We start from the raw sequence: 13,149 nt of genomic DNA, 5'->3' as shown, positions 1-13,149 counted from the left end.
TGCAGAATTCAGATAGAAAGCAGGTTTAAGGAGTCTCCCCCTGCAGGAATATAGATAGAAAGCAGGTTTAAGGAGTCTCCCCCTGTTTCACGATTCATCTCTCCCTCTTTCTCTTCTAGATGGCCTACTGTCAACATATTGGAGTAGAGTTCATGTTCATTAACGACATGGAGCAGTGCCAGTGGATCAGACAGAAGTTTGAGACACCGGGGGTCATGCAGTTCAGTCTGGAAGAAAAGAAGACACTTTTGGCCAGAATGATCCGATCCACAAGGTCTGTTGTTGTTGTTGTTGTTGTTGTTGTTGTTTCTTTTTCACATTCCTCAACGTACCTCAGTAGTTAATGTGAAAACATGCAAAGCTTCTGAGTCTTGGGACAAGGAGGGATAGATGTTGTGAGCCACAGTGTGAAGCAGCACCCCTGTCTGTTCACAGGTTTGAGGAGTTCCTCCAGAGGAAGTGGTCTTCGGAGAAACGGTTCGGTCTGGAGGGCTGCGAATCGCTCATCCCGGCCCTCAAGACCATCATAGACAAGTCCAGTCAGAAGGGAGTGGAGAGTGTGATCATGGGGATGCCCCACAGGTAAGCAATGCTGAGACATCTTTTACAATAAGGGAAAAATGTGTAGTCCATATCCATGAAGTTCAGACGTTTTTAGGTCGGCCCACTCTTAATGTAGTACTCGAGTTATCGTCGTTTTAATTGATTAAAGATTTCTTTATTTGATTTGTCGTTTTCATGCTGAATGCACATTTCGGTTAAACATAAGACTCCAAATGGAGATTTTGCATGATTCTTTGTGGAGAAACTCAGTTTTACAGACAGCACTGTGATCACTCAATGATGTCGATTAAATTGAGTTATCGAGAGAGGGGGTGAGAGAGGGTGAGAGGGTGCGAGAGAGGGGGGGAGATGGGGCAAGAGAGGGGGTGAGAGAGAGAGACCTGTTCAGTATTGGTGTTTGGTCTTCAGTTTGTGGACAATGGAGGCACGAGCCAATAGTTTGGTGACTCCATCTTACGTGATCATGTTAATTAGTCACGGTAAAATAGGGAGGAGGTTTGACCGTATCAAAACGTGGATACCGCCCAACTCTAGTGTGTAGAAAATTTAAATAAAGGTTATGAAGATGAGACTTATTTTGTTCTTTTTCTATTTGTTTTTAAAAAAATCACTTTTTGTATTGTATTCTAGTTTTTTCTTTTTAATATATACTTATAAATTTCATTTTTATGACTTGTACTTTTGATAATTTTGTCAGACATTTGGCTCCCCATTTTTTTTAAATGTGTTGTCACAGCCTGCAGGCGTGCGTACAAAGACAACGAGGGATAATTATGCCTCTTATAAACTCAACTCTGACAGTCAATCCTTTCTTCACATGATACCATGCGATGAATGAATTTGCCTGAATGTTCCTTCCTAATGTTTGGTTTCCGTCTCTAGAGGGAGGCTGAACGTGCTCGCTAACGTGATCCGCAAGGAGCTGGACCAGATCTTCTGCCAGTTTGACTCTAAACTAGAGGCTGCTGACGAGGTTTGAACATTTACTGCTTAGAGAGATTTATTGTTGATTTCTTTTTAAAGGTCCCACGGCACGAACATTTCACTTAATGAGTTTTTTTTAACATTAACATGCATTCCCCCAGCCTGACTATGGTCCCCCCAGTGGCTAGAAATGGTGACAGGTGTAAACCAAGCCCTGGGTATCCTGCTCTGCCTTTGAGAAAATGAAAGCTCAGATGGGCCGATCTATAATCTGCTCCTTATGACGTCATAAGGGGAAAAGTCACCTCCCCTCTTTCTGCTTGATGAGCGAGAAAATGGCTCCGACAGAGGAGGAGTTAGACAGCGAGGGCGGTGACGTTGAGGTTGAAGATAGTGAGGAGTTTGGGGGGGAGGATGTCTTGATCATAATCGACCACTTCCTCTGTCGGAGCCATTTTCTCGCTCGTCTCTTAAAAATTCATAAACAAACGCACATGTATGTCTGGTTGGTTGACATGATTTTCAGCCAACAAGACCCGGCCTCATGTGCATTTGAACCAATGACGGAGCGTCCTCTGCTGCACGCGTCAGGAAAAGACCGACGAATACAGAATGCTGCGCCACGCAGCAGCCGGCAGGAGGCTCAGAGTTACGCAACGCAGTAACTGGCGGTAGATGTGTCGGCGCGAAGCATCCGGCACAAACGGGTTAAAGCAAATAATCATACTTAAAAAAATGTCAAACCGTGTCTTTGTTCTGACCAACCAAAAACCCCAAAAGAAAACAATTTAAAATCATAAAAGAGAGTAAAGCTGGACAGTACTTTGAGATTTTGACTTGATTAATTAGCTTAATGAGGAACTGACAAGCAGCCTGAACGCGATAGCTTTAACTCTCTCCCGATGCTCTGCTCTCAGGGTTCTGGTGATGTGAAATATCACCTGGGCATGTATCACAAGAGGATGAACCGGGTCAGCGACCGGGAAGTCACCATGTCACTCATGGCGAACCCGTCCCACCTGGAAGCAGTGGACCCGGTGGTGCAGGGAAAGACCAAAGCCGAGCAGTTCTACTGTGGAGACACAGAGGGCAAGAGGGTACGCTGAGTTTTTACACCACCACATGGAAGAAAAGGATGTTGTTCTTGACAAGTTTGTAACCCAATGAATGATTTCCCAGGCGATGTCCGTTCTGATTCACGGCGATGCTGCATTCGCGGGCCAGGGTATCGTGTACGAGACGTTCCACCTGTCTGACCTGCCGTCCTACACCACGCATGGCACCATACACGTGGTGGTCAACAACCAGGTACGCACTGATTTAGGGTTCTGTGATGAAGGTACAGCAGAGAGAGGGAAATGCCTAATAAGCACCTCCCCAGAAATGTACCCACCCGTCTGTGATTGGTCTGCTCGGACATGGCTTTGCAGCGTGACATTTCCCCTTTACTAATTTCTGGTTTCTCCGTCTCTGTAAACAACATGAAATTGAGGAGACGCGCCGGCTCTGCTACTCTCTTAAAGAGACAAGCTAGAACAACGCAAACACACCAGCACACAATTATAAATCCTCACAACCACGTTGGCCACTTATGTAGGCTACCGCTAAAGTTCCTTCCAAGAGCGGTACTACTATAAATAAGCATTTAGCGTGCATTCACACAGCGTGGGAGCCTTCTTACTGCCCGGTGAATAGGTCTTTCCGCTAATTTTTAATGTGGTCAGTGTGTTTATTAGCCCGCAGTTAAAGTACCGGAGCAATTTAACTTTTAGAGAATCCCGACCCAACGTCATCCTGCGGTGGCCGATCATATAACTGGCGATCAGACTCATCCGTGTTTTTGAGGGCAGTGAGAGAGTCCTCAGGAAACGGGAAACATCGCTGCCTCTATTGCTGCCACAACAAAGTTTAAAAAAAGAAAAACACAACACAAGCAGGGAACTGCCCAGGAGTTTGTTGAACAGTCCTCCGTCTCTTTTCTTTCTTTCTTTCTCCGTTAAATGAAGCTGCCTTCAGGTGCGATCAGAAATGTCGAGATCTACAAACGATCTGCCCGAAAACAATAATTGTGAAATTTAAAGTCTACTTGTGTTACATTGGGGGTAAATAACACAACACGACATTGCACAAATGGGCCGTTTCAATGACACTCCCTCCGCCGCGCAACCCTGCGGCGTAACACAGTCGCCTTTTCTGCTCGGTTTTTAAGCTTATACTGTGATTTTGAAGCTGATTGAGTCCAAATAGTTTACCTCAATTAAATATATTGAAAATAAACCCAGTTTAGCTACATGAAATGCTTTTATGAAGTGGTGAGGGCATGCTAAATCATAAAACAGCAACCTGCTCCTGAGATTCTCATTTTTCACCTTTGGATTTGATTGAACACAGATTGACTACACGGCATGAAACGACAAAGTAGAGTAGGCCTACAGTGTGCTGGCTTTGCTGTTAATAGACTAATTATTAATACTCTCATCCACGCAGATCGGATTCACCACAGATCCCAGGATGGCACGTTCATCTGCTTATCCTACAGATGTCGCTCGGGTCGTCAACGCTCCCATCTTCCACGTCAACGCAGACGACCCCGAGGCCGTGGTGTATGTGTGTGAAGTAGCAGCCGAATGGAGGAACACCTTCCATAAAGATGTAGTTGTAGACCTGGTAAGTTTATAAAAACTATTCTTTATCGCTCTTGCATTAAATGCGGGGAGTTTCCTCTTATCAAAGGATGGTTTTGGGGTTATTTAAGGTGGATCCCTGGCAGATGAAGACTTTTATTTAACTACTGACAACAGTACAGCTTTTTTTACCTTTCTGAAATAATTACATTGGAGTGCAGGAAGCTTAATAATAAAGGGCTGAAATGCTCCAAAAACTTTATAAAATAAAACAATTACATTGCACTTATTTGTTATAGTGTCTTTGTGCATACTTGTTGTTTTATATCTATGTCTTTGACTGTAGCAGTACTTTGCATTATTGATAGTTCCCTTTGTTACATGTTTATTGTTTCCTGTTTGAACCTAATACGCCAAGACAAACTCATTGCAATGAAATCTGATTCTGATTCTGAAATGTATTGCATCATTAGCTACAGCTTCCTAGAAATTGAAAAGAAAGGTGGGAGGTCGAGCAACTACTTTCAAGGAAAGATTGAAAGCAGGAGAGGTCACCTTCATGCCTTCACCCTCTTATGTTAAATTTAGAGAAACCTTGTGCAGGTACTGTAGGGATGGGAGTGGTTTATGGAAGAAAGATCGGCAAATTTCAAATCAAAGCATAAGAAAGAGACGCAATATTGGTTTAATATGGGGATATAATAAAGGGTGACCAGACGTCCCCGGTTTCTGGAGACAGTCCCCGGTTTTGGCGACCTGTCCCCGGCTGGATATGTCCCCGGAAATGTCCCCGGATTTCACTGTGACTGACAGACCCAAAATTGTAATGAAAGAAAGAAAACACGGAGCAAACGTAGCCGATAGTCGCTCACCCTCCACCCGCAGGCTCCAGACCGCCAGAGCCAGCGCTGCTCAGAGCTCAGAGATGTTTTAGAAGCCGCGTGTTACGATGCTAAAATCACTGATTATTTACATGGAGTCTGGTGGGTTAACAAACACAATTTTGCGGACTTTTATGTTTTAAAAAGGATCTTAATCTTTAACAGAAAGGTCGACCTCCTTAGAAATCCTTTCCATAATGTTGTCAGACACTTAGAATATTAATCTGAGTCTTTCGGTAGCAAAACGAGCACTTTTATGACCGTAAATACAAGCTGGATAATTATCTCATTAACTTACACTGTAGCTTGTTTCTGCCGACTGCAGAGATCTCGTTTAATACTGCATCAATGTCAAAGGAAAGTATGGCTTCAATAGTTTTTATTGTATCTGATTCTCGAGGAGCTGTTGCAGAAACAAGCCTTGAGCAACAAAGCAAAAGCTGTCTGTAGTTCAGTAAACATTACAACATTATGAAATATTAAGACTTTCTATCTTGAAATATTAGGACTTTCTATCTTGAAATATTAGGCCTTTTTAATCTCGAAACATTCCCCTCTGAAGTGGAGTGAAGTAGCAGCAGGGGTGAGTCTAGGATCAGACCTTTGGGGGGGGGGGCTCAGGCCTTAATGAGAACAGCTCTAGGTCTAGTGTCCCCGTTTTTACATTTTACAAAATAAAAACATGACGTGTTTTGGAGGTATATACGCCTCTGAGCTGAAAGTTTCAGCTTTAGAGAGAAGATCTAACCCTGGCTCCTCTTACCTCCACGCTGCTGACCAATCACAGCGTGAAAGAGATGTTGATCTCACATCCTCAGTTTGAGAAGGTTAAATTGTCTGACACAGCCCCATCTCTAATTCTGATACTGGAAAGATGTGGAGGGAGAGGTTTACCAAGCTGTTACGGCTGACAAGCAGTTCAGATGAAACATACCTGCACATACAATATGATATAAAATGAAAGAAATGGTCCCTTGATTGTGTGCACAAGACAAATGTGTTATAAGAAAGGTATGCCTGAACTCTTGCCTCCTCTCGTTCAGGTGTGTTACAGACGTAACGGGCACAACGAGATGGACGAGCCGATGTTCACGCAGCCGCTGATGTACAAGCAGATCAAGAAGCAGAAAGGGGTCCTGCAGCAGTTTGCTGGAAAATTAATCGCAGAGGGAGTTGTCACAACACAAGCCTATGAGGTAAAACAACATGCACTGCTGTAGGTCATACCGCTTGTCATCCAACATCTGAAACATGTACTAGACAAGGAGGTTGTCTTGCACAGTGTGACAGTTTTAAACTGTTAAATTCTCTATATTCAAAAAAAAGCCTCTGTGTCAGATTTACCTTGAGACCATTCACAGTCTCTATGTGCTGATTGCACACGGATGAGGGGAAAAAACATCAGGAAATGAAATGAAACCTCATTGTAAGCGAGCAGAAAGACATCACCGGCCGACATCTCTGCTCTTTGAGACATAACAAAGCTTCTCTGCTAGCTGAATGAAACTGCGACAGAGTAGTTTGAAGCACAAAAAACATGCAAACAAGCTTGCAAGCATGCTTTTGAGAGAGTTTGGTGCAAATGAAAAACATGCTGTGAAAGCAGCAGGAACAAGACAGAATATTTGATGCATTTCGGGCTAAAAAATATAGATTTCTGCATATATATTTGCAATTTGTGTGAGGATCTAAACCCTTGTACATCCCTTGCTCTAGTGTCCTTCAGGACAGAACCGTCCTTCATCCAACACTGCAGTGCTCCATAAATCAGCAGCAATGCCCCGAGTCAAAACTGGAATAACAGCATGTTTTTGCCGCATATTGGATTGGATCAAAAATTGTGGTGTAGACATTTTTGTTGGAGTATTTTGGATGCACAGATTATTATGGATTTATTCTAGGAGCTAAATTGAACCCTAAAATGTCCATAGTTATGCACAAGGGTAACAAGAGACGAGTATTGAGTACAAGAGTATTGTACGTTGACGACAAGCCACTTTGAAGCAGTAAATACTGTAAATGATAACGGAGAAATGAATCAAATCCAATGTCAGAAGCACCTTCTTCCTTTTTCTGAAAGTTGCCACAACTCAAAAGCTGTCAAACCCTTTCGCTCTCTGGAGGAAGTGAATACGTTGGTCAACCTGTGCAGGCTTGTGGAGAAGTCAAAAGCAACTACACACAAGGCAGACAGTTGCTACTTTGGACACAAGCGCTGTGAAGCTTTCAGTAAACTCGCATCCATCTCTTTCAGGAGGAAGTTGCGAGGTACGACAAAATCTGCGAGGATGCTTACGCTCGCTCCAAAGATGAGAAGATCCTTCACATCAAACACTGGCTAGACTCACCGTGGCCCGGTAAACGAGTCTTTTTTCACGTTTTAATGAATCTTTTGTTAAAACTGCAGTGGACTGGTCTGTGAGGTCTTTGTATGTCTGTCTGTAGATTTCTTCACAAAGGAGGGACAGCCCAAAAGTATGAACTGCCCTTCCACCGGCATCAGTGAAGAAGAGCTCAACCATATTGGAAACATTGCTGCCTCCGTCCCAGAGGAAGACTTCACAATACACGGAGGTACTGTCCGCTCTCCTCCCCCTGTTTCAACCAGGGGCTAATGCACAGCCTCCATAAGTAAAGCCACAACTTAAAGGGACACCTCAAATACATTTTCTTTCCCAAAAAACGGTCATGGTCATTTCACGCAGTCCCGATCTTGCTGATGTTTGTTCAAGTGTTCATTTTTCTGATGAATTGGGTTTTAATTAGTTAATCGATGCTATAAAAACGTCATTTTTTGACAACTGGGATTGCCTCGCGATTGGTTTCGGGCGGGTGTGCAGGCGGGACTTTGACACCGCGGGTCCACCATCCCATCACTGCTGTGCAGACTCTGGCTCCGAAATTACAAGCTGGCAATGCCGGTATCCAGGATCAAGATCAGCTTTATTGTCCCATGAGGGAAATTTGTCTTGGGCATCAGTGCTACATAATGCTGCTGTAAACATGAATAACACATAGATTTTACACTCACATAAAACATACAATCCACCCTACATTACATTACATTGCACAAGCAATGCAACTTGCAATCATTGATTACCAAGTCAATAAAACCTGAATAATAAAAACAGATATAATTCTGTGTAATTGCACTAGAGCACGTATAAAAGAAAACAATATGACAGAAACAAAGCACAACCGCCACAATACTATATAACAAAATCTCATAAAGATCTGACTAATAATAATTTAACCAAACTAAAATTAGACTATGATTAAAAAATAATTAAATAAAGTGCCGTAAGTGCTTCGAGCTATTTTGTTCCGATCCGATTGTTTATTTAGGATATTTTGGCTTCCCTTTTGTACAGTGGGGAGGAAATGGAGACGTGTCGTCCATCTTTATACACAGTCTATGATTTCAACCCTCTTAAGAGTGCTGCCAGTCTCTTTTAAATCTGTATTTTGATTCTGTGTGTTCATGTTTCAGGTTTGAGTCGTATCCTAAAGGCCCGTGCAAACATGGTGAATCAACGATTGTGCGACTGGGCTCTCGGGGAATACATGGCCTTCGGCTCTCTGCTCAAAGAAGGGATCCACGTACGCCTCAGTGGACAGGATGTGGAGAGGGGCACATTCAGGTAATGCATACACAAAAAGGGAAGTCACTGGTTTTATTTCTCTCTGGTTTTTGGAGAGAGAGAAAGTAGCAGCTGAGTGGAGGTACACCTTCCCTATAGATGTAGACGGAGACCTGCTAAGTTTATAAAAGGTGTTTCTCAGGCTCTTGCATTATATGCAGGGCATCTCTTTCTCTACTTAAATTATGTTTTTTGAAATTTCTTAAATAATTTTTATGCCATTTTTAGGCCGTTATTTGACAGGACAGCTGAAGACATGAAAGGGGAGTCAAACCCGGTCCCGCTGTGTTGAGGTGCAGATCCTCACTATGTGGGCGCCCGCTCTACCAACTGAGCGATCTGGGCTTTGGGTTTTTTAAGGTGGAGACCGGGCAGAACGAAGTCACAGAATGTCAAGACATTGTAACCATCTACTGACATGCTTTGGATCATTAACCACAGCTTCCTAGAAATAGAAATATAGAAAGACGAGAGAGGCCTGGGAGTTTTGGGAAGTCGTGCAACTAGTCGTGGGGAACGTAGTGAAGGTAGGAGAGGTCACCTTCATGCCTAAAGCAGAAAAACAGAAAGACCAGACTGACAAATACTTGCAATTTGTCTCAGGAAATAGAGACACAATAATAGTCCTTTTTTGTTTTTACCTCTCCACTTAATTTCTCTTTTTTGCTTCTACTAATCCTCCAATGGGTGATTTCACCTACAGTACATCTCTCTTTTGCGTTGTAACTTGTGTGTTGTTTTAGGACTTACTCCCATTTCATCTGTGATGTAAACAAGGTGCGCAAAGACAGACACAAACAGATGTAGTAATCGTTTACTTTTACTTTTTCAAGCACTGTCCCAATCGGGCAGCTGACTCATTGTATTTACTGTCCCCATGTGTAGTTTGGCAGGAGGCTTCTTTGCAACAACAGTTTAAGTTTTTCTAAAAGATTATTTTTGAGGCACAGTTGAATGCACCATTAGTTTAACGAGGTGCACCATATAGTTCTGTCAGAGCCCACATGATGTACCCACCATGGCAGACTTCAGGGGAAGTTCTGTTGTTAATCCTTCATCTCTGACGCGGGCAGGCCACCGGTTAACGAGCACAAGTAGGTAGGGGTGGAGAGAGACAAGATTCTGGGGGAGTCGCCTCGGGTCCTGCTTCTGGTTTCAATAGTAAAAACTAAATCTCATGTTAATTTTTATTGCTAGAGACAAGTCTGACAACCCCTAGATGTGATTTAGGTTTTTCTCTGATTCGCTTCACAGCCACCGCCACCATGTTCTTCACGACCAGAACGTCGATAAGAGGATCTGCATCCCGATGAACTACGTCTCGCCAGATCAAGCTCCTTACACGGTCTGCAACAGCTCTCTGTCGGAGTACGGGGTACTGGGTGAGTAGCACACACACAAACCCCGTCTGTGGTTTTCAATGTGTTGGACCTGGGATTAAGGTTCACTTTAGAGAGCCACGCAGACGTTTAGGCTACATCCACACAGCTAAGTTATGGTTTGAAAACTAACATCTTTTGAACATTGTTGTTCTTTCTACAGAATATTTTTTTGTCAGTGGTTTGTCAGTGGCAGTCTTTAGGGAGTTGGGTTGGGAACCGGAGGGTCGCAGGTTCAAGTCCCCGCATGGACCGAAGTACAAGGAGTGTGGATTGGTAGCTGGAAAGATGTCGGTTCACTTCCCGGGCACTGCCAAGGTGCTTTTGGGCGGGGCACCGTACCCCCCCAACCGCTCAGGACGCTGTTCCACCACTGGCAGCCCCCCGACGTGTGTGTGTGTGTGTGTGTGTGTGTGTGTGTGTGTGTGTGTGTGTGTGTGTGTGTGTGTGTGTGTGTGTGTGTGTGTGTGTGTGTGTGTGTGTGTGTGTGTGTGTGTGTGTGTGTGTGTGTGTGTGTGTGTGTGTGTGTGTGTGTGTGTGTGTGTGTGTGTGTGTGTGTGTGTGTGTGTGTGTGTGTGTGTGAGAGACCTGTGTGTAGGGATTTCGAAAACAAACAGAGAAAGTGAATTGTAATTTTCCCACAGGGGAATCAATAAAAAGTATAAATTAGGTATAACTTCTACATCCATGATTTAAAACTGCAGTGTGATGTCAATAAGAAGGAGATTAGTTCTGCTCCTGGACCTAAAACTCTTGTGAGTTTTGTCTCATAACGCCGCTTAAAATGAAAACCTAGTAGTGTGGATGTTACCTTTATCTACTTAGGAAATTAAGTTGGAGAAATGAAGTATTTAATGTGGCCATCACTTGAACCTGCTTTGTCTCCTGGTTTAACCTCGTGCAGGTTTTGAATTGGGCTTCGCCATGGCCAGTCCCAACGCGCTGGTGCTGTGGGAGGCCCAGTTCGGAGACTTTCATAACACAGCTCAGTGTATCATCGACCAGTTCATCAGCTCGGGCCAGGCCAAGTGGGTGAGACAGAACGGCATCGTGTTGCTGCTTCCTCACGGCCTGGAAGGAATGGTAGGAACCATCCCACAGGAGATATTGTTAAAAATATGTAAGGTGCCAACACTTGAAATTATATCTCTTCTCTCAGGGTCCAGAGCACTCGTCTGCCCGCCCTGAAAGGTTCCTACAGATGTGCAACGATGATCCTGATGTTTACCCTGTGAGTGTCCCCCCCCCCCCGTTACCTCTCCCTATCACTTGTTACCCTTGTTATCAAGTGCTACCCGTCGAGTCTGTCTTTCTCTGTATAAAACCCTAAACCCTGAACCCTAACCCACTTGAGACTACCTTCACACTAATTAAGCCAATCTAGCGCTGCCTTTCGTGTCTATTTTTTCGACACAATACACATTCACTCTTTTTCTTTAAAGTGTTACCTTTCGAGTCTCTCTTTTTCTGTATTACACAACCCTTTATATCAAAGTAATCCAGTGATAGTTGTCTGTCCATCCAAACATGACCTGCTAATAGATCATTTCCCATGCTTTTAATTTGTCTCCATGTGAACTAATTTAGTCTAAAGAAGCGCTGTAACTTCCTGTTTACGTCTTCCAAAGCATTATAGAAAGTGTGGCTCCAAACAGTACGTGATTGTAGAAGTAAGACAAAGAACGATAGCAGGAGTGGCAGAATGATGGAATTTCTGTATATTCTCTCCTTGCTTCTAACTTTCATCCCTACTTTAATTGGTCAGAAACTGTCGGAGGACTTTGCAGTGCGCCAGCTGTACGACTGTAACTGGATCGTCGTCAACTGCTCTACTCCTGCAAACTACTTCCACGTCCTCCGCAGACAGATCCTGCAGCCCTTCAGGAAGCCTGTAAGACACACACACACACACACACACACACACAAGTGTGTCTCACTATCTTTGTGGGGACCAGTCATTGACATAATGCATTCCCTAACCCCTTACCCTAACCTTAACCATCAAACCTAAATGCCTAACCTTAACCCTCACCCTAACCCTAACCTTAACCATCAAACCTAAATGCCTAACCTTAACCCTCACCCTAACCCTAACCATAACCTAACTCTAACCCTACTCCTAAAACCAAGTCTCATTCCTCAAACAGCCCTTTAACGTTAAGGGGACCAGCATTTTGTCCCCACAAAGCTGTCATGACCCCATAAGTATACTGTATTCCCGTTTTTTGGTCCCCACAAATGTAGTTAAACCTAGCGCACACACACACACACACACACACAGTGACACGTGACCTCACATACGAGATGATGCGGTTAAAGGTCACTGAGCTCTGTCTTCATCTCTTCAGCTGATCGTGTTTACTCCCAAGTCGCTGCTGCGCCACCCTGAGGCCAAGTCCAGCTTTGATCACATGCTGCCAGGTGAGCACCAAGATTTCTTAGATCATTTTATATTTATTTTAATTTTGACTTTTGGGTTGGATTTAAGTTGGAGTCCGTTTTTCAGAGTGTGTTTGCTAGTTTTAGTTTCGGTAGTTAGTTTTCGGTAGGGATAGACCGATCATCGGGCCGTTTTTTTGGCAGTTTGCAGATAATCTGTATCTACTTTTAAATTGCCTGATAACCGATTAAAGTTAATGAATTAAAAAGTGTTCTCCTTTGGCTCGGCTCCAGCCCGGTGTCCGTCCCTCTGCTCCGGTTTCACTCACCACTAGGGTTGGGTACCAAAACCCGGTGCTAATACGGCAACTCAAACAGATGTTAGAGGCAACAGAAGCATCGCTGCACGTGACGCTAGTTAACAGCAGGTAACGTTAGCCTACCGTTAGCTTACCGTTAGCTAGCAGCTGGATTAAACATGGTTAAAATGCTGACAGCTATCCGGTGTGAAGGGTGTCTGCATTTCACTGGAGAGGAGTGCAACAGCGGGACATTAGGCAGACGGTGCGTTCAATTGCAACTACTAAGCCTTGTGGTGCATTTAAAGTTATTGGAAAAAAAAACTATTCCCTATTACCCTTTTTTAAAGTATTGGTTCAAGCACCGGCACCGTTTTAATAGTGTCGTTTAAGCACCGGTAATGGGGAAAAAACCCAAACAATGACCGATACAATTCACCGCTGTGTCGGACTTAATG

At 43.8% G+C, this 13,149-nt stretch overlaps 1 protein-coding gene across 2 annotated transcripts in view; it reads left to right on the top strand.

Moving 5' to 3' along the window:
* Positions 1–13,149, top strand: part of ogdhb (oxoglutarate dehydrogenase b) — a 30,466-nt gene that overhangs the window by 14,112 nt on the left and 3,205 nt on the right. For both annotated transcript variants that reach the window (XM_034896085.1, XM_034896084.1), the window contains 15 exons: positions 120–274; positions 436–582; positions 1,447–1,537; positions 2,406–2,585; positions 2,668–2,796; positions 3,976–4,155; positions 6,037–6,189; positions 7,248–7,350; positions 7,439–7,567; positions 8,484–8,634; positions 9,889–10,016; positions 10,918–11,096; positions 11,173–11,244; positions 11,779–11,904; positions 12,362–12,434. In XM_034896085.1, coding sequence (XP_034751976.1) covers positions 120–274; positions 436–582; positions 1,447–1,537; positions 2,406–2,585; positions 2,668–2,796; positions 3,976–4,155; positions 6,037–6,189; positions 7,248–7,350; positions 7,439–7,567; positions 8,484–8,634; positions 9,889–10,016; positions 10,918–11,096; positions 11,173–11,244; positions 11,779–11,904; positions 12,362–12,434 — 1,996 coding nt within the window. The remainder of the gene's footprint in view (positions 1–119; positions 275–435; positions 583–1,446; positions 1,538–2,405; positions 2,586–2,667; positions 2,797–3,975; positions 4,156–6,036; positions 6,190–7,247; positions 7,351–7,438; positions 7,568–8,483; positions 8,635–9,888; positions 10,017–10,917; positions 11,097–11,172; positions 11,245–11,778; positions 11,905–12,361; positions 12,435–13,149) is intronic.

This window comes from Etheostoma cragini, chromosome 16 (genome assembly GCF_013103735.1).
Source record: "Etheostoma cragini isolate CJK2018 chromosome 16, CSU_Ecrag_1.0, whole genome shotgun sequence".
NCBI classification, from domain to species: domain Eukaryota; kingdom Metazoa; phylum Chordata; class Actinopteri; order Perciformes; family Percidae; genus Etheostoma; species Etheostoma cragini.
The sequence above is the reverse complement of the archived record's forward strand: the minus strand, read 5'-3'. Positions and strand labels throughout refer to the sequence as shown.